Below are 25,180 nucleotides of genomic sequence, written 5' to 3'. Positions count from 1 at the left end.
CTCATCTCTAGGATTACCTTTATGTGTTAGGGATATTAACCCTTTGTCATATAGTACAAATTCCTTACCCGGTGTGTTCTTTGTCTTTCAAAATTGCTTATAATTTTATAACACTCAGAATTATTTATGCAATCAAATCTTTTTTTTCTCCTGTGATTTCTATTTTTGCTGTCATGATCAAAATGTAATTCACAAACCTGATGTTGTTTGTTAGGAATTTTGGATTAAACGTTAATCCAGACCATTGGCCACTTGATTGTTGTTCTTTTCCCTTATGTGTCTCCCTCCATTTGCTTTCATCTCTTCTGTGGGAACAATGATTATCCATATTTTTATTTTATGCACATTTTTTTCTCCCCTCCCACCCCCCACCAAACTAGGCAATATCAGCTTTAACTTCACGTGTGGCAACATACTAGGGATGGGGATTGCCATTGGTCCTGTTTTCTGCACACTTGTGTGAAGGTCCAGTTCCTTTCCCAGAAATTAGGTAGAAGCGTGCAACTCTGAAACTCACTGTCAGTTTCGGGAAGCTTTGAGTAGTGTTTTAGTGAGGAAGTACCTTTTCTACCCCACCGTTTGATTCCTTGGTACTCTGAATCTGATACTCTGGAAACAAAAGCTCCAGTTCGTAGAACACACTCCTCCCAGAGGTCATTCTGCCCCCGTGTGCACCTTTAATATTTTCTATGTGGGGAGAAATCAGTACACGGCTGCCAGAGGCCCTTCATCTCCCAACCCTGCATCCGTCTTTAGCTCGGTTGTTCTGTCTGAGTTGTTTCCTAATCGTTGCTGAATGGCGGTAGAAGGAGAGAGGCAAGGGGAGGTGGGGGTTCTGGTGGTGGAGCAAATGGGTGCAACCTGGGAGTGGCTCCATACATAAGCCACTACAGGGAAGAAGTTGCATTCAGATTTCTGGCGAGTGTAGACATTGACTGCACAGGGACTGGCAGGAGGGAAAGCACCAAGTGCCTTCCTCGGAGTTCCCCTCTGGGGAGACAGAGCGTGGGACATCATTCTGCCAGCTCATCTCATTCACAGACAGTCTGTCCAGATTCAGGTATCTGTTCATTCTGGCGAGTTTCCATTTTGTCCCCGTCTTCTCGAGCTGTGTTCTGGGAAGCTGGCAGACACCACAACAGGGGTTGCTGGCCAGTTGTTACTTAGCGATTAATTAGCTCTCCTTTGAACTTGTTATTTGACGTGTCAGACGATGCATGCTCATTTGGAGAGAAATCAAGTAACGTAAAGTGTATTAAGTAAAAAGCAGTCTCCTGCCTCGGTCCTCACTCGCCCCCTGCCTTTCTCTTCAGCCCACTCTTAACGACACGGATGTTGCTGTGTAGACTTCCAGAGCTTCTTTTTATACCCTCGCAAATATATATACGGATATTTATGTTTTACATAAATATTGTGTATGTAGGTGCGTATATGTAGATATGTATATATATATGTATATATCCCTCACTGCCTCATATCCCAGAGGAGAAGAAATGTATCCTAAGTTATTGAATCTTCCTCTTTTGATGCACATTGCAATTGTCCTCATTTTTCATGTATAATTAACTCGCATATCATTTTTCACATATTATGTATGTTGACATATTATTTATAATAAGACCACAGTGGACATCTGCACATTTGCCCCTCTTCGTGTGTGTATTTCTGAGGGTAGAAATGGAGCCAATGCACATGACACATGCTCATAAGCACTGCCAAATTTTCCTCCGGAAAAACTATACTGATTCACTCCATTACCACCTGGGCATGAAACTGTCCTGTCCCCCCATGTCTTTGCCAATGCTGGATGCGATTGACCAGAATAAAATATACATTCCTGAAATTTTTTTCCTGTCATGGTATACCAGCAGCTGTTATATGTACCTTCTGAATGTTGTTTCTATCACTGAGCTTTCTTCCCTTAGCTATCCAAAAACCCCAGTTAGATATATATTCACACCACCTGAATTCCTACTCCTAGGTATTCACCCAAGTGAAATGAAAACATATGTTCACATAAAAATTTATATGACAATATTATAGCACTGTCATTTGTGATTACCCAAAATTAGAAACCACCAAATCATATGCAGTTTCGTGATGGATAACCAGACTCTCATACATCCATACAACGGAATACTACTCAGGAATAAAATGGAACATATCCTTCATACATTGAACCACACGGATGAGTCTTATTTGTATGATGCAAGGTGAAAGAAGCCAGACAAACAAAGATAATTTCACCATTCCATTCGTGTGATCCCTTCTGGAAAAGGCAGAGCGGTGGGGACAGAACACAGATCAGGGGTTGCCAGGGTGTAGGGCTGGAAAAAGGAATTGACTGCAAAAGGTCACCGGAGACTTTTGGGGGTGCTGAAACTATTCCAAATCTTGACTGTAGTGGTGGTTACCCAACTGTCTGCATTTGTCAAAACTCACTGAACTGTAATCCAAAGAGGATATATTATAATTGTTCCCACAAATCAATGGATAGAAATCTAAGATACTTCCTGGCTTTACTTAATTACTCGTTAAGTGTAAGGTCTATTCCTTTGCTATGGTTTATTATATTATTTCACAGAACGGTGATTTCTCTGGAGCAGGAATAAATGGGTTCAAGTCCTGGCTCCATCACTCGCTCGTTGTATGGCCTAAAGGAAACTATTTTTTTTGTGTGTGTGCCTCAGTTTCCTCCTCAGGAAAACCAGAATTAGAATAGCACCTACCTCATAAGTTATATTGTATACAATAAATAAATGAGCACATGTAAAGTACTAAGATTTCTTGGCAGATGGCCGTAGGTTAGCTACCACTTACGATATTTATTAAATAGTATTACAGAGTGTGCTTCTGTTGTCCCTGCCCAATTGACAAATAATTTCAATTAGACCTATTCGTAAGGTATGATATGCAAAGGAAAAAAGCAGGGGACAACTCAGTGTTACTGAAAGTTTCTTTTCATTTAATAATCCGGGGAAGATTTCCCATCGTCAGCACTATACTTCATATGTTCTTGACATAAAGATAAAATTTGGAAAATCAGAAGGCCTGCTGCTTTAGGGAGTATCTCGTTCCATTTCAACCTTATCCAAAATATTCCTCTCAAGTGAAATGAGACCTGAAGACTTCAGAAAAAGTGCTTCTATTAGCATGTTAAAAGAATGAAGCAAAACCCCTCTCCCGTATATTTTAAGGCACTGTTGGGGGGTGGTAAACTCCTTTCCTCTGGAAGCCATTTCCCCTTCTGTGGACATGTCTCTGTCATCCATAACCGTGCAGTCAAACCCTGATTTAGTTGGCTCTTTTATTCCTTAATTATCTCCTTGCTGATATTACATTTCTCTGTAATATCTAAGGATAGTCTTTTATGTTCTTGCTATCTGTGATAATGGCTTTGAATCCCACTTAGGGAGCAGGGGAGTGGAGTAATGGCCACTTCCGTTCCCTCCCACGCTCATAATTCTATAGAGCATTTGCCACTCAAGTTCTATAATTGAGACTTCTAAATCAGACAAGAGTGCTGCCCATGAAGGATAGAGGAAAGTTTTAGAATTTCTTTGTTTTTTTAATTTTTTTCAATGTTTTATTTTTGAGAAAGAGAGAGTAAGCTGGGGAGGGGCACAGAGAGAGGGAACTCCAAGCTGTCAGCACAGAGCCTGACGTGGGGCTCGAACTCACGAACCATGAGATCATGACCTGCGCTGAAGTCGGACGCTTAACAGGCTGAGCCACCCAGGAGCCCCTAGAATTTCTTTTGAACTTAATAAGAAGGATTAGACTACACGGAAACACAAAATACGTGATCTCCTTTTGGGGAAAATATATTTTCCTACTGGACATGTTTATTTTACTTAGACTGGGTGATGCCTTGACTGGATCCCACTTTATCTTTCGTGTCTGTAGCATAAAATTTGGCCTCCTAGCTCCAAAAATAATAGTGCTTTTCTCCCCATGACTTTTTGGAAGTGACCTTCGATCTAATGAGTAGATTGGTGGTTGCATGTTCTTCTCATCTCATTTCCAAATACTTGAAAATTTTGTATGGATTGATGTTTCCTGGCATCTTTGGAGTCACATTAAATGTTTCAGCTTCCCTTCCTGTGCCATTTTCTCTAAACGAACTCAAGAGCGACTGACTTGAGAATGTGTTTGGTATCTTGGTGGAAAGTCAAACTCTTAAGTAGTGAAACTTGTTTACATGCTATTTATTCTTGGCATATTATCTGCTGCGACAGTGAAACATTTCATGGGTGTTATGAGCAACATCATAAAAGCCCTTAGACTTTGCCTTTCATCCTGGGTGATTAAGGTAATTCTGAAGGAAGGTCGTGCTCAAGGAGAGCTGGGACATCAAGGAATGGGGTATCATCTGTTTTATTACTCCATATTTTACTCCCAGTGAGCTGGTAAACAATTAAAATTCAAACACATCAGTGCCTATAATTCAGTTACTCCCAAAACACCATAAAAATGTCTCCCTGATCAATAATTGCTTATTATGACACGCATTTGTTGTGCTGGCTGTCAAGGTGCTTAGCTATTTGCTTTCTAAAAGCGAGCAAGGCTCATCAGCCGATGCAGTTACAAAGAGCGACCCAGCTGTGGAAACCACTGAGCCACGCCTGAGCCGTGACGCACAGATTCCCGGGCCACAGCTCCACACCCGCCGTGGCCCACAGGCCAGGGCTTTCACCAAGTCTTCCCCGACCTGGCGAGGAAGGAAATCTCCGGAGGAAATCGCTCCCTTCTGTGAATTTTCTTTTTTTTTTTTTTTTCTCTACGTTTATTATTTATTTTTGGGACAGAGAGAGACAGAGCATGAACGGGGGAGGGGCAGAGAGAGAGGGAGACACAGAATCGGAAACAGGCTCCAGGCTCTGAGCCATCAGCCCAGAGCCCGACGCGGGGCTCGAACTCCCAGACCGCGAGATCGTGACCTGGCTGAAGTCGGACGCTCAACCGACTGCGCCACCCAGGCGCCCCTCCCCATTTCAATTTTTAAATATAGTGTCCAGAACTGGACTTCTGGATCATATGGAAATCCTATTTTTATTTTTTTGGGAAACCTCTATACTGTTCTTTATAGAGAGTGCATCAGTTTACATCCTCATGAACAGTGCATAAGAGTCCCTTTCCTCTGTATCTTCACTTACAGTTGTCTTTTGATTTTTTGATAATTGCCCTCCTGACAGGAGGTGTGAGGTGATATTTCATAGTGGTTTTGATTTGCATTTTTCTTTTTTTTTTTTTTTAAGGGTTTTTTTTGTGGGGAGAAAGGGAGAGAGCAGGGGAGAGGCAGAGAGAGAGGGATTCTCAGGCTCCACATGGTCAGCAGAGAGCCCAACATGGGGCTCGATCACAGGAAGCCACAAAGTGTGAGATCATGACCTAAGCTGAAATGAAGAGTAGGAGGCTTAACCGACTGAGCCATCCAGGTGGCCCTTGATTTGCATGTTTCTTTTTAAAATTTTTTAATGTTTTTATTTATTTTTGAGACTGAGAGAGACAGAGCATGAGCAGGGGAGGGGCAGAGAGAGAGGGAGACACAGAATCTGAAGCAGGCTCCAGGCTCTGAGCCATCAGCCCAGAGCCCGACGCGGGGCTCGAACTCACGGACCGCGAGATCGTGACCTGGCTGAAGTCGGACGCTTAACCGACTGCGCCACCCAGGCGCCCCCCTTCTGTGAATTTTCAAAGCATGCCGTTTGTATTTGTCTCAGAAGCTCTCGCCCTACTCTACATCGCATTCTGATGATCGTGTCTGAATGCTGGTCTCCCTTGCTCAGTATGTGCTATTTCTCACTCGACCGTGACCTCACTGAGGACAGGGACTCCTTTAAAGTTAGGATTCTTGTGTATTCCCCTTTGCATCTTCTTTGTTGCCTCAGTCTCAGGAGATACCCTATAAACATGTGTCGAATGGGACAATGGAGGAAACTTTACTTGGCCAATGTGCAGGGGGCTCTGGAGGGATCACGCTGCAATGTTTTCTCACCGTCCCTCTTTGAGGCAAGGGGTGGGAATCTTGTCCCCTCAGACCGGTCAGTCGTTGGCCACAACCACGGAGCCACAGTGGGAAGTTAGAGGGCTTGCTGGCAGGTAGTGTGAATCACTCTGATGTCTCTGGACATGGCAACTCCTGTGCTCACAGGAGCTGCTGAATAGATGCACAACTTGGTAAGTAGGACCCACTAGCAGTCTTTATTACAGTGTCAGACACCTAACATATATTATTTTCCTTTTATTTTGAAACAAGCTCAAAGTTACACGCAGCTTGGAAGTGCGATACAACGATCTTTTTCCGTCTCCCAAACCACTTGAGGGTAATTTGCCAACCTGATTGTCCATTACTGCTGATTACTTTAGTGTGCAATTTCTCTTTTTAAAACTATTGATTCATTTTTGAAAGAGAGAGAGAGAGAGCACATATGTGCATGCACCTGGGTGGGGGGGGGCAGAGAGAGAGAGAGAGGGGGACAGAGGATCCAAAGCGGGCTCTGCGCGGACAGCAGTGAACCTGATATGGGGCCTGAATTCACGAACCGTGAGATCATGACCTGAGCTTAAGTAGGACGCTCAACCGACTGAGCCCCCCAGGCACCCCTAGTGTGTAATTTCTACAAACAAGGACATTCTCCATCATAATTAGCATACAGCCCTCACATTCAGGAAGTTCCCATTTATACATTATTACCATCTAATCCTCAGACCCTATTCAGCTTTCTCCAGATGTCCCAAGAGTGCCCTTTGGAGCCAAAGGATCTAGTTGAAAGGCCTGCATTGCATTGAGAAGTCACATGGCTTTCGTATTATTTACTCTGGAGCAGTTCCTGACTGTTTCCTTGACTTTCATGACCTTGAGATTACAGGGAAGTTTTTTTTTTTTTTTAAGTTTATTTGTTTATTTTGAGAGAAAGGGAGAACACAAGCAAGGAAGGAGCAGAGAGAGAGGGAGAGAGAATCCCAAGCAGGCTCTACGCCTTCAACACAGAGCCCAACGTGGGGCTCCAACCCACAAACTGTGAAATCATCACCTGAGCTAAAATCCAGAGTCAGAGGCTTAACCAACTGAGCCACGCAGGCGCCCCCAGGCAATTATTTTTTTTATACATAATAATCCCTTCATTTGGATTTGATTGTTATAAAATACTCAATTCCTCATCAAACTTTCAGTTTATTTGTATCAATATCGAATCATAGTTTCCTATTTTGTTCAGTAGGTTTAAATCCAGTTCTCTGGTTTATTTTGATGCTCAGTTTGTCCTCACTTTGACAAGTGTGAATCCCTTCCGCTGGCTACTGTGTCTTTTTTACATGCCCCCAGCCGTCACTGATCACATCCTTGCTTTCTGCCACAAGATATTCCACGCTGATCTAACACTTTCCTTTCCTCGCCCCTGGAATCAGTCATTTCTCCAAGCGGCTCTGATTCCTTTTAAGTGGAGAGTGGTACTTAGAAGCCAAGCTGTAGGTGTTGGGTGTGCTCATTGCTATTAAGGTGTTGCTCATTCAGTGTGTTCTCAGGGAACAAAGTAGGGCGTGTGTGTGTGTGTGTGTGTGTGTGTGTGTGTGTGCACGAACGTGCACTGGAAGTCACAAGTTCATGTTGATAGATGCAATTCCGGAGTGACATCACAGTATGCATTGTCGTTTTCTTCCTTTCCATATTTTTATCCCTGCTTAGATGGTGAAACGCCTGACTCTTACTGTTCTTAGTATGTTTACTTACTTGATCAATCCCCCCGTATGTAACCATTGCCAGCATCACCCCCCATCACCACACAGTCGCCTTCCTCCTCGTATTCTGGCTCTGACACCCGCAGGCTTTCCCCTCCTGTGTGCATGCCCCTTTTGGCCTCCCCCGATACTTACTGCCAGGCCACCCCTCCACAGAGACACCCTTGGCAGGCTGCTACTCCGGGTGCACGGCCTCCTCGTTCTACTCAGAATGTCTACCCTGTTATCACGTGACAGGATGTTCCAAGGTCGGGCACCCTCCTCACACCATGTGGTTTCTGATTCTGCATGCCTTTTATATGCGTGCTCTCCTTACCCTCTTTGGCCTTCAACTTCCCATTCTAGGCTTCCTCACTTCCTCCCCTTCCGCCCTCAGGCATGGAGGGTGATCTTGTTCTGATAGTTTTAGTGCCAGCTCGTGCAGGAGGGATAGGAAGGGAAGGGAAGGGGAAGACGGGAAAGGAGGCATATGTATCGTTTTCCAGTCATCACAACAGGCCTTCAAAATGAGCAGTGTTACTCCCTATGTCATACCTGTGGAAACTGTGGCTCAAAGAGATTATGTCACTTGCCTAGCGAGGGTCTCATAGCCGGTAAATAAGGGGGCAGCATCTGAACCCAGGTCCTGGACACCAGAGCCAAATTCGGTCCACTCCACACTGCCCCTAAAGAGTATGGTCTTGGGGTGCCTGGGCGGCTCAGTTGGTTAAGCGACTGCCTCTTGATTTGGGCTCAGGTCATGATCTAATGGTTTGTGAGTTCGAGCCCCACGTCAGGATTTGTGCTGATGGTGCGGAGCCTGCTGGGGATTCTCTCTCTCCCTCGCTCTCTGCCCCTCCCCCACTAATACTCTCTCTCTCTCTCTCTCTCTCTCTCTCTCTCAAAATAAATAAACTTTAAAAAAAGAGTTTGGTCTTCAAAGTATGTTTGGTCTTTGGATGGTTCCCAAATATACGATAACAGCGTTTGGAGAAAAAGAATACAATTCTCTTGGGAAGCGATAGGTTGTGCTCATTTTAGGAGAATAGTTTTTCTACTGCTTGGCCTCTTTCCCCATCTCTCTCTTGTCTGCAGATAGGTTCAACAGGAGCATGGCTTTATTTGGCTTAGTTGCCCGCGTAGGGTAATGAGGTTGGGCGTTCTGGTGGCCAGTGGCCCTCAGCCAGCAGTCTCACTACCTACCCGTTGGTGGTTTCTGCCTTCCGTGGCTGGCACTTCTAAAATGAGTCATCTTTACATGCCTGCCAGCCCTTGTCCTCTCCCACAGCCAGCTCTACCCCTGCTGCCACAAGGGAGCTTTGTGACTTTCTGAGACTTGAAAATGGGGAAGTAGACGCTAAATCTAGAATGAGGAAGGGGAGAAAAGTTTGCTGTGGTTCCAAACACGCAGCCATGGAAAACGGCAGTCTTAATGCCTTCTGTCCTCCCCATCCTCAGGGCCGGTGCATGTCTGGAATTACAGTGTACCTATTGTATATAAGGAACTTTTAATACTATTCAGTGACTCATTTTTGTAATGCCCATTTGTCAGTGTCTTTTGGGTTCATATAAAGGACTCCAGGAAACATTCTAACAAAACGGAGGAGAAAAAAAGAAAAGAAGGGCAAGCATCCATTGGCATAAAATAGCAAAAGATCGATGGCCAAACAATTCTGACTTCTCCCAGATGTAAGCATCTTTAGGCGAAAATTGATTGGAACATTTCCAGATACAGTGTATGAACTTTTTATCGCAAAATCTCAAAGCCGGGCAAGTATCTTAGAGTTCACCTCGTGTTTATGCCTCACCTGTGAAGAAACAGAGGCACTGGGAGAAGTGATTGAGGATGATGGGGGCAGATGCATGGCTGTAGTTGTGTGTGTGCATGTGTGTGTGTGTGTGTGTGTGTGCGCGTGTGGGTTGTTACCTGTCAGTGAACACTCAGATAAGTGCACCTAAGGAGACAAGAAAGAAAGCTAAGGCAGATACGGTTCTGGTTGCCAAGGCACACAAGGTCTTAAGTTAGGCTGCTTCCTGATTTTTATTTCTGTGGCCTGAGCAGGTGGCCTTATGAGGAGACATGTGACACTGAACCTTTGGCATCAGTTCTCTCTGGAGTGTATAAGTCCCAAGAAGGTCAAAGGGCAGATACCAAAGTGTGAAATTTGTGTTTTAATTCACTGTTCGTATTAGATTTTAGAATTACTGTTTTTAGTGTTTGTTTATTTATTTTTGAGAGAGAGACAGAGACAGAGCACAAATGGGGCAGGGGCAGAGAGAGAGAGAGAGAGACAGAATCCAAAGCAGGCTCAAGGCTCTGAGCTGTCAGCACAGAGCCTGACACGGGGCTTGAACCCACAAACCGTGAGATCATGACCTGAGCTGAAGTCGGACACTTAACCTATTGAGCCACACAGGTGCCTCTAGTTAATTCCTTTGGGAATTTTTCCCCTTAAAATTGGATTCTGCAGGGAAAATAATCGCAGATTCAGCGTGTTATAATTACAAGAGGAATCTTAGGATGCCACTCCCTATTTACCACTCTTTTGAGTTGGGTGCATTTTCCACAGGACATTATATTACATGTAAGTTTTTCTTTGAACCCTTAGAGTAAAAAAAAAAAAAAATTGTGCACTGGTTACCCATCCAACACCCACTTGGATATTCCTAAGTGTCTCTTGATGAGAATAATTTTTAAGAAGCTAACAGGTTTATGAAATCCTATGTAAGTCTCTCTCTCTCTCTCAAAGATCTTCTGTTCACAGAAAGTAAATATTATAAAATAAATCTTGCTCACACATGTATCTGCTCTTCTCAACACTACCATTTGCACACTTAGAGCAACTGGAACCAAAATCATTTTCTTAAATATTTTAAGTAGTTAGTACTTCTGGGGCATTGTTTGAAGGGGTCCCCCAGAATACTTTTTGGGAATTGATGTCTATGAACAATATATTTTAAATTTCATTTATTTGGTTGGTGTTTAGGAATTCCAAACCAGAAATTATTCTGGAAATTTCTCTTGAAATCTTTTCTAAATGTTTAGTCTTATTTCCTTATTCCGAGTGTACCTTACTCATTGACTTATTTTTTTTTCAGTTCCCAATTTAGCCTGCTGGTCACCCAGCCCTGTCGATACAGGTTTAGATCGGGGCAATGCAAGTGGCCAATGCAAGGGGCAATGAAAGAGACACTAACGATGACCATTTATAGTAAACTTTGACTTGAGTTAGTCACCATACCCATCTTGTGTGTCTTCTACGCTATTCCTTGTCTCCTTTCACTCAAAACAAATTGCTTGTCTTTAGAGCACAGTAAAATCGAAGGACAGAGCTGTTCTCCCAGCAGACAACACTGGGGCATCTCATTTTTTTCTTTAGTTAGCTTAATCAACTAAAATTTATTGACTATCAGCTCTGTGCATAACCCAACACTTCATCCCTCCCAAAGAGTTATAGACTCTGTATTTGGATCGTTGCTGGTAGCTCTCCCACATTTCCTGCTTAATCTGTCTGCCATTTGATCAGCCTAATAAATCCTAACTCATTTCATATCCTTTTACCAACCTGCTCAGGGGGGTTTCGAATAGTGTGAGAAATCAAACAAAATGGCGGTGTGGTTGTGTGGTTGACTTTGCAGCCTGTTTTCCAAGAAGACTGTGAGTCAGAAAAATGGGGAAAAGGCGTGCTGGTTTCTGTAGTTATTATTTGACAACTCCTATCTTTTGCCTTTTGCATGGTGGTCTCATTTCTTTCTCCAGTGACAGTGGTAGCCATTATATTTTAAACCCTTTTCATAGCTAGACATTTTTGAAACACAATCTTAATGGAGTGCGTGGAGTGGAGATTGAGAATATTAGCAAAGATTTTTAGCATGTGCGTCATTTATCTCTTCTTTTTCTTAACCATGTCCTGCCTTTTTCATTCATCATTAAGAACACTGATGGGGACATTAAACGTTTTCCTCTATTTTTATCTTCAAACGATCTTTATTTGCTGCTCTGCACATTGCTAGATTTATTCCAGCCTCTTAACACTGGGGTCATAGTTTAGCGTCAGCTTGTTGCCAAATGCCCCGCAGCTGAAATGACCACACCTCCGAAGTGGCATTTTCCCAGACCATTCCTGCCTTTAATAATGAGCCAGCCAGGAGGCAAGTCTGTCTCTCATTACAGCGCAGCTTTGTATTAGGCCTGGTGCATAATTAGATGTGAGGAATTACAATCGGTCTCTCTTTGCAAGATCTCTCAGTGCCCTGTGTACGCGTAAGCCATTACTTTTGTTTTGAATCTAATATGTTTGCATCCCTCTCTTTCTCTCTCTCTCTCTCTCCAAATGATATAATAACAACCATAAAAGAAACCAAGGAAGTACGGAGATTTGCAGCTTTAAAAAGACTGGATCCCGAAGAGATTTTCACAAGACACTTCAGAAACAGACGTTTGAGTCAGAGTCCTTGGAGAACAGTGAACCCAGCGCGCAGGTATTTTCTGTCAACAAACATGGTTACCAGGTTACCCGTCTGATCTGCCCAGGGCATGCTGTTGATGTTTTAACTAGAAAAAAGGCTAGAGACTCAGAGAATGTCAGAGTAGGAGGGACTCTACCATCTGAGTCAGGGATTTCTGGTTTTCAAACCTGTTTGTAGCTACAGAAGTTGCTGTTCAAATGAGAACCCACAAGTTCAATAATGAAAATACATAAAAGCGGAGGAAGGGTGCCCACGGAGCCCACCCCTGTTACAATTCCTGAGGACACCCAGGGGCGTCCCTAAGGCAGGCTGCGTGCAGAATGAGTGAAAGCCAGACTGCCTGGGTTCTCTGTGGTTTTGCCACATACCCACTCTGTTGCCCCAGACAGGATAATTTACCTCCCTGGGCTTCGGTTTCCTCCCCTGGGAAACAAGGATGATAACAAAGCCATCTTTTATATTATAATTTTTACTTTTATCTCCTCGTTCCATTAAATTTTTTTGAGTTCATTTTAAAACTAATTGTGTGTAAGTAAGTTATATCAGCTGTACATTGCATTTCAGGATGGGAAAGGAAAAATTAGGAAATATTTACCTTAGAAAGGAGTGTTGGGTATGGGGACCCAATGGCATAAATGAAATCGCGCCTTAGGGGACATGCTCTCTGACCATCTTGGTCAACTGTTATGTGATCTTGGAGGAGTCATGTTCTCACCCGAGTCTACTTGATGGGAAATGACGGTCTCTTCACTTGGTCTCTTCTCATTTTAAATCACAGCTCCCTGACTTTGACACTAGTTTGGGTTTGAGAATACTTGGACCGTTTGGGAAAAAACGGAAGCATCTGAACTAACTGGGCAAAGTAAATATTTGGAATCTGGAACAGTCTATTGAATGTATTTGAATAATTTCTCTAGAGAAGGACAGCCATAGTTGACTGGAAAGATCGAGAACTGAGGCAGGGATTCTGTGGAGGAATAGTTGAGCATATATATTTTGTGCATCTATTAAAATTATGGAGCAGTTGAAATCTTAGAAGAGAATTTTGAAAATATGTTAATGTTAAGCCACAATCAAGAATCGAAATTTAGAACACTGGTGGGGAATCAAAATTTTGAATTTGGTAGGAAAAAGATGCCTACAGAAACACAGACGGCATTGTCTTTGGGTACTAGAACTCCTGTAACTTCTTAAAAAGTATTCTTTTCTCAATTTTACCCAGTTTCTCTAACAAGTACTTATTACTTATTTAAGGGAAGCTAACTGTCTTAGTCACTTTGGGCTGTGTAATAGACTACCATAGACTGGGGTAGCTAAAACACGAGACATTTGTTTCTTATAGTTCAGAGAGGGGGACGACCAAGATCAAGGTGCTGGCTGATTTGGTTCCTGACGAGAGCCCTCTTCCTGGTTTGCAGACGCCTTTCGATGTATCTCCACACAGTGGAGACCAAGACAGAGGAAACAAACTCTCCCGTGTCTTTTCTCAGAAGGGCACTAATCACATTCAGTAAGGCCCCAGATTCAAGACCTCATCACCTCCCAAAGGTCCTACCTCCCAATTGGGACTTGCAATGTCAACATAAGAATTTTTCAGGGACACACACGTTCAAGTCCATAACGCTAATGACAATAACAGCTAGTCACTAACACATGGGGTCTTTTGACTATTCAATGAGTTAATTTGTGTGAAGCATTCAGGACAATACGAGCTCACACTTAGTGCCCCACACAGGCTAAGTAAAGAGTCACAAAAGAACAAAAAGTGTATAATTCCCCATGTGTGCGGTCCCCAGAGTAGTCAGATTCCTAGAGACAGAACATAGAATGGTGGTTGCCAGGGGCTGTAGGAAGAGGAAGAAATGGAAATGACCGTTTAATGGGGACAGAGTTGCATCACAGATGGGTACAGGTGAAGAGTTCTGGAGACTGGTTGTACAAGAGTGTGACTGTCCTTCACCCTGCTGAGCTGTACGCTAAAAGATGATTAACATGGTAAATTTTATGTAGATTTACCACAGGTAAAAAATTTTTTTAGAAAGCCAGTGCTCTATTCCAACTTTTATAGGTACGAAAAACAAAGGGGAAGAAATTTGTCTGCGTTTCTATAGGGCGTTTTCTGAACTGGTGTAGCTTTCAGCTTGGCTCTCATTATAAGCATCTCACCGTGCTGAATGACTAGACAGTTCTACAATACTGTTTTTCAAACCACGTGGTCTCTACAGCCAAGCTCACTGCTTTATCTGAGCTCTACCTAGGAATCAGCCATCAGTTCCAGGACTGAATATGGTGGGCTTCCTCAAGCATGGAATACCAGTGCTCTGTGGGGGATTTTTAAGGGATTTTTTCACTGGTAATTTTGACTAAATTCAATTTTTTTTAAGTTTATTTATTTTGAGGGAGAGAGAGAGAGAATCCCAAGCAGGCTCCCCGCTGTCAGCACAGAGCTGGGCGCGGGGCTCGAACTCCTGAACCGTGAGATCACGACTGGAGCCGAAACCAAGAGTCGGACGCTTCACCGACTGAGCCACCCCGGTGCCCCGACCTTGTCTTGGTCACCTAAATTAGGCCTCGTCTTGGTCACTTATCAGATACGCCACCCCAGATATCTTAACAACAAGAAAATGTAACCGAGGGAATTGGTTAAACAGGTTTTGGAGGACCCGGAGAACCGAACAGGAAAATCGAAGTCCAACAGAAACTTTAGGTGCAGGAAGCAGCACGTCACCCTGGGGCTGGGGCCTAGGGCCGTGGCTCGAAGCCTGGAGCTTCACTGCAATCCCCTGGAGGGCTTGTTTGAACTCAGATGGCTAGGCCCCACCCTGGAGTTTCTGATTCACTAGTTCTGGGCGGGTGGCACTCAATAATTCGATTTCTAATTAGCATTTCCCAGGAGGTCCCAAGACCACATTCAAGAACTGGGGGTCTAGTGGGAAGAGTTTGGAGTTTCTAGAACCTAGAAACTCTGAAGAGTGGCTTCGGAGCTGGGACTCAAATCCCTGGGGCGGGGGCGGGACCTAGCTGTGGGGAGTATTTCCGGATCTCAGAGGAAAAACCCCACAGGGTCAGGGAGTCTGGACTCTGACCTCTTAGACGTGGGACTGTCCACCTGGTGCTGGTACCTCCAAGGAGGTGAGATGAAGATGCCCAAAGAGGCCGAAAGCCAGAACCAACTGCCACTACCGAAGTGTGAGGAAATGCAAGCAAAGAGGGAGGAGGGAGTCCCTTCTCCCCCGCTCCAGCCATCCGGTCTCCCTATAGCGCCCCCCTCCTGGCGGAACCCAAAGGGAGCCGTGGCAAAGCCGAGATGTGGCTTGCTGGGTGCCAGAGTATACAATTGAAAGCTGAGAGAGGATAGGCAAATTACCAACACCCCCATGAAGCACCCTCGTTCAGCGTACTCCCTGCACTCAACTAAGTCCTCAGCTGGGTTGTGGAGTCAAGTTACGCAAAAGTTGTATGGTTTTCAGTATTAGACTAATACTCACCGTGCAGAGATGCTCAGGCAGGGAGACAACCGGCAACATCGTCCACGTCACTGCCATTCTTGGCACCTTCTGAGTGGAATGGTGAGGCCAGGTGCCTGAATTTACGTAGGTGCAACACATACATGATATAACTCTGTGGACACATAGATTTCATAAAAATTAGATCATATTATACCTAATATTGTATGCCCTCCGTTGTCATATTAACAATACACCATACTGCGACCGTCCTTCTCTTCCAACGAATACGTGTTTCCTGGGTTTTCTTTAAATGGTTACATACATTCCCTCGGATGCAAGGTCCAGAATCTCTGAATGCTTCCTCTTTGGGGGACATTTAGATTGTTTCTCTTATTTTGTTGCTATAAACAATGTTCCAGAGATGCTCTTGTCCTCACAGTCCTTGCTTACTTGTCCAGTTTATGCCCTTAGAATACATTATGGACATCATATATATTTCTTGACGTCCTTTTAAAGAAACTTGGTAAATTCACTTCCTTTTCCCAAGGCTTTCATAAATTCTAAGCCAAAGAAGTATCAATGATTAAAGTACTATATTGATTATTGCTAGCACAGTTAGGTCAAATTTATGATCTAGCAGAGTAGAATTTCTGTAAGGTCGATGGATGTCACAAAAAGTATACATCGTAGACATTGTACAGTACCAGGTCCATTTTTTTTAGAACTTTAGGATAACATTTTACCATTAATTTTACAGATGTTTGTAATAGTTCCATCTGCATTCTTACCACGTATCATTAATTATGGTTGTCAAGGCTTTGCCAAATCTTTGGCTGGGTTTGCAGTTCCCCGTGACTGAAACGTTCCTAATGGAATAAAGCATCTGCTTGTGAATGCTTTACGACTTTTTTCAAACACACTGAAGCCAAAAGTGGACACTACTTGACTGGCAAATGCTTTCCTGCTTTTTGTTCTGGTTCCTGTTGCCCTAACTGTTACTAAAGCCCCGTCGAAGGGTGTTCCCACCCCCACGTCTCTGTCTTTGGAAGCATAATATCGAGTGTGGGAATTTATATGAGGTTTAATTTGGAAGGCTTCTCATACAACCTCTCATTTTCAGTTTCAAAAGCCAAGTTCTGGAGTTGAGATTAGGCCAGGATCCCTCTATGCCCCAGTCCAGCCCCCTTTCTATTATATGTTATTTCAGTTCTTTTTTGCTTGAGCGTGAGACCTCAGTGAGGTTCCCAAGAGACTTGGCTCCCACCTCCAGAAAAGAACATGGCCCCAGAACTAACAGGAACACCGTGCTGTGGTCAAACCTTTCCTCAAGGACCAGTGTATCCACATCCGATGAGTAAATTACCTGCTTCCAGGTGGGAAGGAGACGTTTCATTTTAGGATATTCCGACCAGGAGGCTAAGATGTGACTGCTTTGCTCAGAAGCCACCTGAGGCGTGACTCTGTAATCCCACGTTGGAGCAGGGGTCTGACATCCCAGATGCTTCCGGACTCACTTGAGACCCGCAATCTTTCTCACAAGATGTGTCTTTTCTCGCAGGCACGCCCCCGCCACTTAAATGTGCTGTGTGACGTGTCCGGGAAAGGTCCCCTCACTGCGTGTGGCTTCGACCTCCGCAGCCTGCAGCCTGACCAGCGGCTGGAGAACCTCCTGCAGCACGTGAGTGCCGAGGACTTCGAGAAGCAGAATGAGGAGGCTCGGAGGACCAATCGGCAGGCAGAGCTCTTTGCCTTGTACCCAGCGGTGGACGAGGTGGGTGCGGCCATCTCCATGTGTGAACTGCAGTGGGGACACAGAGTCTCCAGGAAACTGCTATTGTCTGTCATTACTCTATAGCACTGCCAGAAGGCCCAACGGTATGATTTCTGGGCTGTTCTTTTTACCAGAACAGGCCTGTGGAATAGCAAAACCAGTTATCGATCAAGCTTACAAATGAGGTTCCGACAATAGCAACCAGGATTTCCATAGCTGTTAACGAAACGCTTTCACTGATACCATCTCATTTAATCTTCAGAACATTTTACGGTCTGCATGCAGTAACCTCACGCAGTGAGTCAAACCATTCAGTGATTTGGGGGATCTGTTTTGCCGCTAATCCATCAAGGCGTGTTACTTAAACTTGAGTGTTCTTTTTTTTTTTTTATGTTTATTTTATTTGTTTATTTTGAGAGAGCGCGCACGAGCAGGGGAGGGGCAGAGAGAGGGGAGAGAGAATCCCAAGTAGGCTTTGCGCCGTCAGCTCAGGGTCCAATGTGGGGCTCAAACTCACAAACCGTGAGATCGTGACCTGAGCCGAAGTCAAGAGTCGGACACTTAGCCGACTGAGCCACCCAGGTACCCCTAAGCTTTGGTGTTCTTAAGTGTTTTGTTAAAATATTTTTTAAAATAATGTCTGTAGGGCCGCCTGGGTGGCTCAGTCGGTCAAGCGCCCAACTTGGGCTCAGGTCATGACTTCGCGGTCCGTGAGTTCGAGCCCCACGTCGGGCTCTGTGCTGACAGCTCAGAGCCTGGAGCCTGCTTCGGGTTCTGTGTCTCCCTCTCTCTCTGCTTCTCCCCTGCTCATGCTCTGTCTGTCTCTGTTTCTCAAAACTAAATAAACGTTAAAAAAATTTTTTAAGAAAGAAAGAAAGAGAAAGAGAAAGAAAGAAAGAAAGAAAGAAAGAAAGAAAGAAAGAAAGAAAGAGAAAGAGAAAGAAAAGAAAGAAAAAGAAAGAGAAAGGAAGGAAGGAAGGAAGGAAGGAAGGAAGGAAGGAAGGAAGGAAGGAAGGAAGGAAGGAAAGAAAGAAAGAAAAGGAAAGAAAGAAAGAAAGAAAGAAAGAAAGAAAGAAAGAAAGAAAGAAAGAAAGAAAGAAAAAAAGAAAGAAAGAAAGAAAAATAATCTCTGTGAACAGCCTGAAGAGAATTGCTTTGAAAACATTCTGGCCAAAAGTGATCATAGCTGTGCTCTTAATGCATAGAACTTCAGAACCTTGATTGTCCACTTCTTTATATATCAGAGCTGACCCAGAACAGTGTGATAATTTAGGCTTTACCTGTGGTCATCCCCAGGGGGGTGCTTCAGATGGGCTGAGAAATGACCGTCCTCCAAGCCTGTTTAGGCTCCTTATACTTTATATGAGGCTCTCAGTATTTCATGCCAGAATGTCTGCTACTGGCTCGTGCCAAAACTGGCTACAGCAATATCTCCGTGGTCCAAATTTTATTCAAAGTTCTGTTGCAAAATATATGATTTGGGGGGCATTTTTGCCTAAAAGATACACTGTCCATCCATGCCTCTAAATGTTTTAAATTTAATTTTTGGATCAAGCAAGAAGACCATTAGGGAGCCTGGTTCTTTTTTTTTTTTTTTTTAATGTTTATTTATTTATTTTAAGAGAGAGAGAGAGTGCACGCATGTGAGTGGAGGAGGGGCAGAGAGGGAGAGAATCTCAAGCAGGTTCCATGCTTAGCATGGAACCTGATGTGGGGCTTAATCCCATGAACCTTGAGATCATGACCTGAGCTGAAATTAAGAGTTGGTCCCTCAACTGAATGGTTCACCCAGGTGCCCCTAGGGAGCTTGATTCTTAAACCTTTTGAAGCCCCCACCCGTGGGTGTTGTGACTGCTGACTTGCCCTTCTATGAGTTTACCAATGGTCAGCGGAAAGGACAGGAAAGCAGACATCTGTCATGAGATAGGATATTGTGTGTATTGTGCAAATATCATTGAGGACACTGACCTCATCCTACGCCTCAGTGAGGACCCGGAGGGAAAGTGTCTCTCAGGGGAAACGCAAACACAGGAGACCTGTGCGTGTCTTGTCATTGGCTCTCCTGGATTCATTACTTAGGGTCAGATTTCTGTTCATCACTACTAAATCTAGTGGCTTACTTATTGGTGTCCTGAATTATATTCAGCTTTCTTTCCTTCTTTTTTAAAATTTACTTTTACCTTTTTTAATGTTTATTCATTTTTGAGAGAGAGAGAGAGAGCATGCACATGCACGCACATGAGCAGGGGAGGGGCAGAGAGAGAGGGAGACAGAGACTCTGAAGCAGGCTCCAGGATCTGAGCTGTCAGCACAGAGCCCAACACGGGGCTCAAACTCACAAACTGTGAGATCATGACCTGAACTGAAGTCAAATGCTCAACCGACTGAGCCACCCAAGCACCCCTTCTTTCTTTCCTTCTTATCTTTATTTCCCAACCATCTTGGTTTTCTCATCTCTTGATTTATTTTCAGTGGCCTCAAATTCCTTTTCTGAATGAGGCAGATTACAAACAAAAATGAATGATGTGGGCAGACTTATTGCCTCCGTTCTTGAGATGGCAAAGTAACAGTCAGAGAGGTAAAGTGACTTGTTCAAGATTCAACAGGCAGGTGAAATGACAGAATGGTGCTCCTAGCCCATTAACCCCAAATCTTATGTTTGCCTATTTATCTATCTACATAGATAGATAGATTAGCACACGTAACTGTGCTGGTAGATTAGCACACGTAACTGAAACCCCGAGGTGATATCAGCAACCACATTCTATCTCATACCTTTTCAGTTTCCACGGGAAACTTTAAAACTTATTACCAGTGTTAAATATGACCTTCACATGCATTCTTTTTCCTCCAAGTTCCATGCTGGGGGTGCCAATATGTAAGAAAGAGTCCCAAAGTGGACATCAGGAGAGAGAAAACAATTTGAAAGGGGGGCGGGGAGAACATGTCCAGTGAGGCAGCAGCTCATTGGAGTCCCCCTCGCGGGATTACACGGGAGGGTGTCCAGTCCCACATTGAGTGCAAGAATGAGTTACAGACTGTGTTGAAGGCGCTTTGTTTTATGGTCTTTGAAACAATGCAGAAACTTGATTAGGACTGAGAGTTATGATCTAGCAGAGGCCCTAATGGGCCTGCTTTATTGAGTGGAGAGGAATGCTTTGTAATTAGTGTGCCAATTATTTGTAAATTGGTATGTCTACAGTGCTGGAGGGCCCCTAGACCAGCCTTTAATATTTTGAAGCTCATACACCCAGAGGTTGCATTTGCCCTTGTAATTTGCACTTTCTCCAAAGGTAGCCCTGTGGAAGAAAGGTAAATTTCTGGCTCCCATGAAGTAATCACACATGCTGATTTCTTTTGAAAGCACATTAATTAAACGATTTAATATTACCATTACTTTATTTCTTGGCGAGGAGAATTAGAAGAGAGGTGGACCATTATATCCCAATTATGACTGAGCCTGCAGGAGAAGCAAAAGTAGAATGCAACCATTACACTTCTTTTTTTTTTTATGTTTTTAAATATTTTATTTATTCTTGAGAGATAGAGTGTGAGCAGGGGGAGGCAGAGAGAGAGGGAGACACAGAATCCAAAGCAGGCTCCAGGCTCCGAGCCGTCAGCACAGAGCCTGACGTGGGGCTTGAACCCATGAAATGTGAGATCATGACCTAAGCCGAAGCCGGATGCTCAACCGACTGAGCCACCCAGGTGCCCCTTCTTCTTCTTTTTTTTTTTTTTTTAGTGTTTATTTATTTTTGAGAGAGAGACAGCATGAGCAGGGAAGGGGCAGAGAAAGATGGAGACACAGAATCTGTCAGAATCGGGCTCCAGGCTCCAAGCTGTCAGCACAGAGCCCAATGCAGGGCTTGAACTCATGAACCGTGAGATCATGACCAGAACCAAAGTCCCACACTTAAGTAACTGAGCCACCCAGGTGCCCCACAACCACTAAGCTTCTATGAGGCATGTCTGTTCCCTGATTCATTGTGGGTTCTATAAAAGGTATCCTATGTGTTGGTCCCTAAAACCATGCCACTATACTCTGAATCGCAGAAGAGTTTGCATTCAGACTCTTGAGGCTGCAAGTGACAAAGCCCAGTTAAAAACCAGTTAAGAAGAAAAGTAGTGGGGGTGGGGGGGGGGGCTCACGTGATGAGATCATAGGCAGGCAGAGTTAGAGTTGGCCCCAGGATCCATTGGGTCAGCTGATGGAAGAACATCTCTCATACTGTCTTTCTCTTTCTCTCTTACTGTCTCTCCCCCCATTTCTTTCTCTAAATACACACACACACACACGCACACACACTCAGCAAGATAGAACAACAAGCATCCTCTAAAGCTTTTATTTTCTCTTCTCCTCCTTTGCAAGCTAGTTCCTACGGCAGACGACTATAAGACTTAAGAAATTCATGTAGACTAGAAGAGACTTAGGAAAGATATCAATATGTAGACCTTGTTTAGATCGTGATTTAACAAACTAACTGCAAAACACACACACACACACACACACAACAAAATGGATACATTTTGGGGAAATTTGGAACTGACTAAATATTCAGCAATGATAAGAAATTACTGTTAATTCTCAAGAGTCATAATGATTTTATAGTTCTGTGTTTTTCAAAGTCTTTATCTTGTAGAGATGTGTGCTGAAATATTTACAGAAGAGATGATATGATGTCTGGAGTCTTGCTTACAAGTAATCCAGTATTGAGTGTGGGGGTGGGAGGAGAAGGTAGTCAATGGGACTGTAGGTGAACCCAAGTTGCCCCTGAGTTGAGCTTGTGGAAACTTACGTGACAGGTAAGGGAGGTTCACTACATTACTGTCTCCAATTTTGTGTATGCTCCCATTCTCCCAATGAAAAGCTTTTAGCCAAGGATCCTAAGGGTTGGAATCCAGATCAGAGAGGTAGCCTCAGAAGCCCGTGAATATGTGTTGAGGTTCTTCTCCAATGGAGTGGGGTGGGAGGAGGCCTCGCTTTTCAATGTGTCAGCTCTGATCACCCCACAAGTGCCAGCTTGTTCTGGAGGGAGTTGAACTCAGTGTGGACATCAAGCAGTGGCTCTCCCGAAACACGATCAGCAGTTCCAGCGGGCAAGGTGGCCATCTGATGAACCCGGGCTTGGGCCTTGAGGAACGGAGGTTAGGGTACAGCTGGTTTGCTACTTTGTTCCACCCATCTGGGTTCAGATTTACCGAGGACAGGATTCTACTGCTGTATTTAAAAATGTTACCTGTCGCTGTGGGGTATTTGGTGGAAAGCTCCCATCATTTGTAGGCCAGGAGAATATAATTAGACACGATTCTTCTTTGGACCCTTGTGACTTGCAGACCACCCGTGTTTAGAGAGTCTACTGCAAGAGCAGGAATTCAAGTTTTCAGGGATTTGCACTGTTATCTTTGAATATATGGATATAATTAAAATACTGTCGGGGTGCCTGGGTGGCTCAGTCGGTTGGGCGTCCGACTTTGGCTCAGGTCAGGATCTCGCCATCTGTGACTTCGAGCCCCGTGTTGGGCTCTGTGCTGACAGCTCAGAGCCTGGAGCCTACTTCAGATCGTGTGTCTCCTTCTCTCTCTGCCTCTCCTCTCTCTCTCTCTCAAAAATAAATAAAACTTCAAAAAACAATTTTTTAAAAAATATTATGATAGCTCAGATTTGAATGTTGAAAGTTGCCTCAGGGACTTGATACTTCTTTTTAAGTCTTGAGTCCCGAAGTGGTAAAATAGACAGGTGTATTTGTCATTACTAAGTCATTGCTAATTTGTCATTACTGCGCTTCCTGTCCTTAGAACTTTTGCCAGCTCTAGCTGGATATGCAGGCATAGAACCTATACATATTCAACCCCAAGTCTCTATATCATCTGTTTAAGAGAACAGTGAACTGAGAAAGACACTATATTTTAGTCCTGATGGTTTACATGTAGCCTGACGTGAGCTATTCTGACTCAGACCTCAAGCCTGAAACTCACATATTTACTAGTAAAACTTTGACGGGAGAAATATTCTGAATGTGTGTTTAGAGCAAGCAAAAAAAAAAAAAAAAAAAAGCCAGAAATACCAACAATAGGTATTAGATTTTGCAATGCCATCTGGTGGGTGTTACTCAGCCATATTCCTGTTCACATTTCCTTCCTTCCTCCCTCTGTTTCTTTGTCTTAAATGCTTAGCTTTCTGAAAGGAGAAATTGTTTGCTGTCAATGTTGACTTTGAAGCTTGGGGTTGGATAAAAAGTCCAAGTGTTATCCCACAATTGGAAATAAAGCAAATGACAGTCGAGCCCTGGACAGCAGCCTTCCCTTCCCTGGACTCACTTCAGCTGGAACCCCTCGTGGAAATTCACTAATGATTTCTTTACCATGTGTTTAATAATAGGAGGATGCCGTGGAAATACGTCCGGTACCGGAATGTCCTAAGGAACATCTGGGCAACAGAATACTGGTCAAGGTCCTGACCCTGAAGTAAGTATCAGCAAACATCCCAAACACGGCACTGAGGCTTATCTTGCCCTTTAGACAGAAACCGTCTCTGTCGACAGAGCCTAAATCAGGCACCTGTCAGGTGGTGGGAGGAGTAGACTTTGGAGTCAGCTACACTCGATTCTATTTCTACCAAGCCTTCGACTGTCACTCTTCTATAATAGGGAAGGCACACCCTGAATTAGTCATGTAAGGTAATTGAGTGAAAAAGCATACATTAACAAAAGTAACAAGGAAAGCTGGACGGTGGAAAAAAAAACTGAAAAAAAAACTAAAAAACAGTGAGTGGTGTATTCGAGTCCGCTCTGATTAATTCATGAGAGCTGATTGTGCTCCTCCCAGCTCTGTGTTCTGTGAAGTCAAGCAGGTAGCGTGACATTGGCCATGAGGGAATATTTACAACATAGAAATCAGAAAATGCTACAAATCAGAGCTTTTTCTTTCCAGGGACTTGTTTGTTAAACATTTACCAGCGCATCGCTGTTGAAACATAATGTGAGATGCGGCTAAAACCCAGTCTCAGTGCCAGGGGACAACAGGGTGGCAGGGAGCAGTGGGGACTATAGCAAACCATCCCAAGGGGACACTACTACTGGTTAGAGCTGATTCTTGCCATCCGAGTACACAGGCCCTTTTTTTTTTTATCAACTGTCTGCTTTGCTTTTGTTTTTGTTTTTGTTTTTGTTTCAAGAGAAGCTGGAAATTCAATTTTTTATGCATAATTTTCTGACTTCTTAACTATCTTCTCATCTCCTTTTTTTATTATTATTTTTTTTTTCAACGTTTATTTATTTTTGGGACAGAGAGAGACAAAGCATGAACAGGGGAGGGGCAGAGAGAGAGGGAGACACAGAATCGGAAACAGGCTCCAGGCTCTGAGCCATCAGCCCAGAGCCTGACGCGGGGCTCGAACTCAGGGACCGCGAGATCGTGACCTGGCTGAAGTCGAACGCTTAACCGACTGCGCGCCACCCAGGCGCCCCTCCTTTTTTTATTATTATTTTAATGTTTATCTATTTTTGAGAGACAGAGACACAGTGTGAGTGGGGGAGGGGCAGAGAGAGGGAGACCCAGAATCCGAAGCAGGCTCCAGGCTCTGAGCTGTCGGCACAGAGCCCGACACAGGGCTCGGGCCCACGAACCATAAGATCATGACCTGAGCCAAAGTCGGACACTCAACTGACTGAGCCACCTGGGGGCCCCAAATTTCCTTTTTAAATACTACATAACTGTATGTCTGCAGTCTGGATTCCTCTTCTGAGCCAACTGTTTGCCACATCTACTTAAA

General features: G+C 44.0%; 1 protein-coding gene across 7 annotated transcripts in view; it reads left to right on the top strand.

Moving 5' to 3' along the window:
- Nucleotides 1-25,180, top strand: part of DOCK8 (dedicator of cytokinesis 8) — a 229,527-nt gene that overhangs the window by 66,996 nt on the left and 137,351 nt on the right. For all 7 annotated transcript variants that reach the window (XM_045469434.1, XM_045469433.1, XM_045469432.1 and 4 more), the window contains 3 exons: nucleotides 12,078-12,201; nucleotides 17,197-17,409; nucleotides 23,789-23,874. In XM_045469434.1, the coding sequence (XP_045325390.1) occupies nucleotides 12,078-12,201; nucleotides 17,197-17,409; nucleotides 23,789-23,874 (423 nt within the window). The remainder of the gene's footprint in view (nucleotides 1-12,077; nucleotides 12,202-17,196; nucleotides 17,410-23,788; nucleotides 23,875-25,180) is intronic.

Source organism: Leopardus geoffroyi, chromosome D4, assembly GCF_018350155.1.
Source record: "Leopardus geoffroyi isolate Oge1 chromosome D4, O.geoffroyi_Oge1_pat1.0, whole genome shotgun sequence".
Classification (NCBI taxonomy): Eukaryota; Metazoa; Chordata; class Mammalia; order Carnivora; family Felidae; genus Leopardus; species Leopardus geoffroyi.
This window is presented reverse-complemented; position numbering and strand designations above follow the sequence as displayed.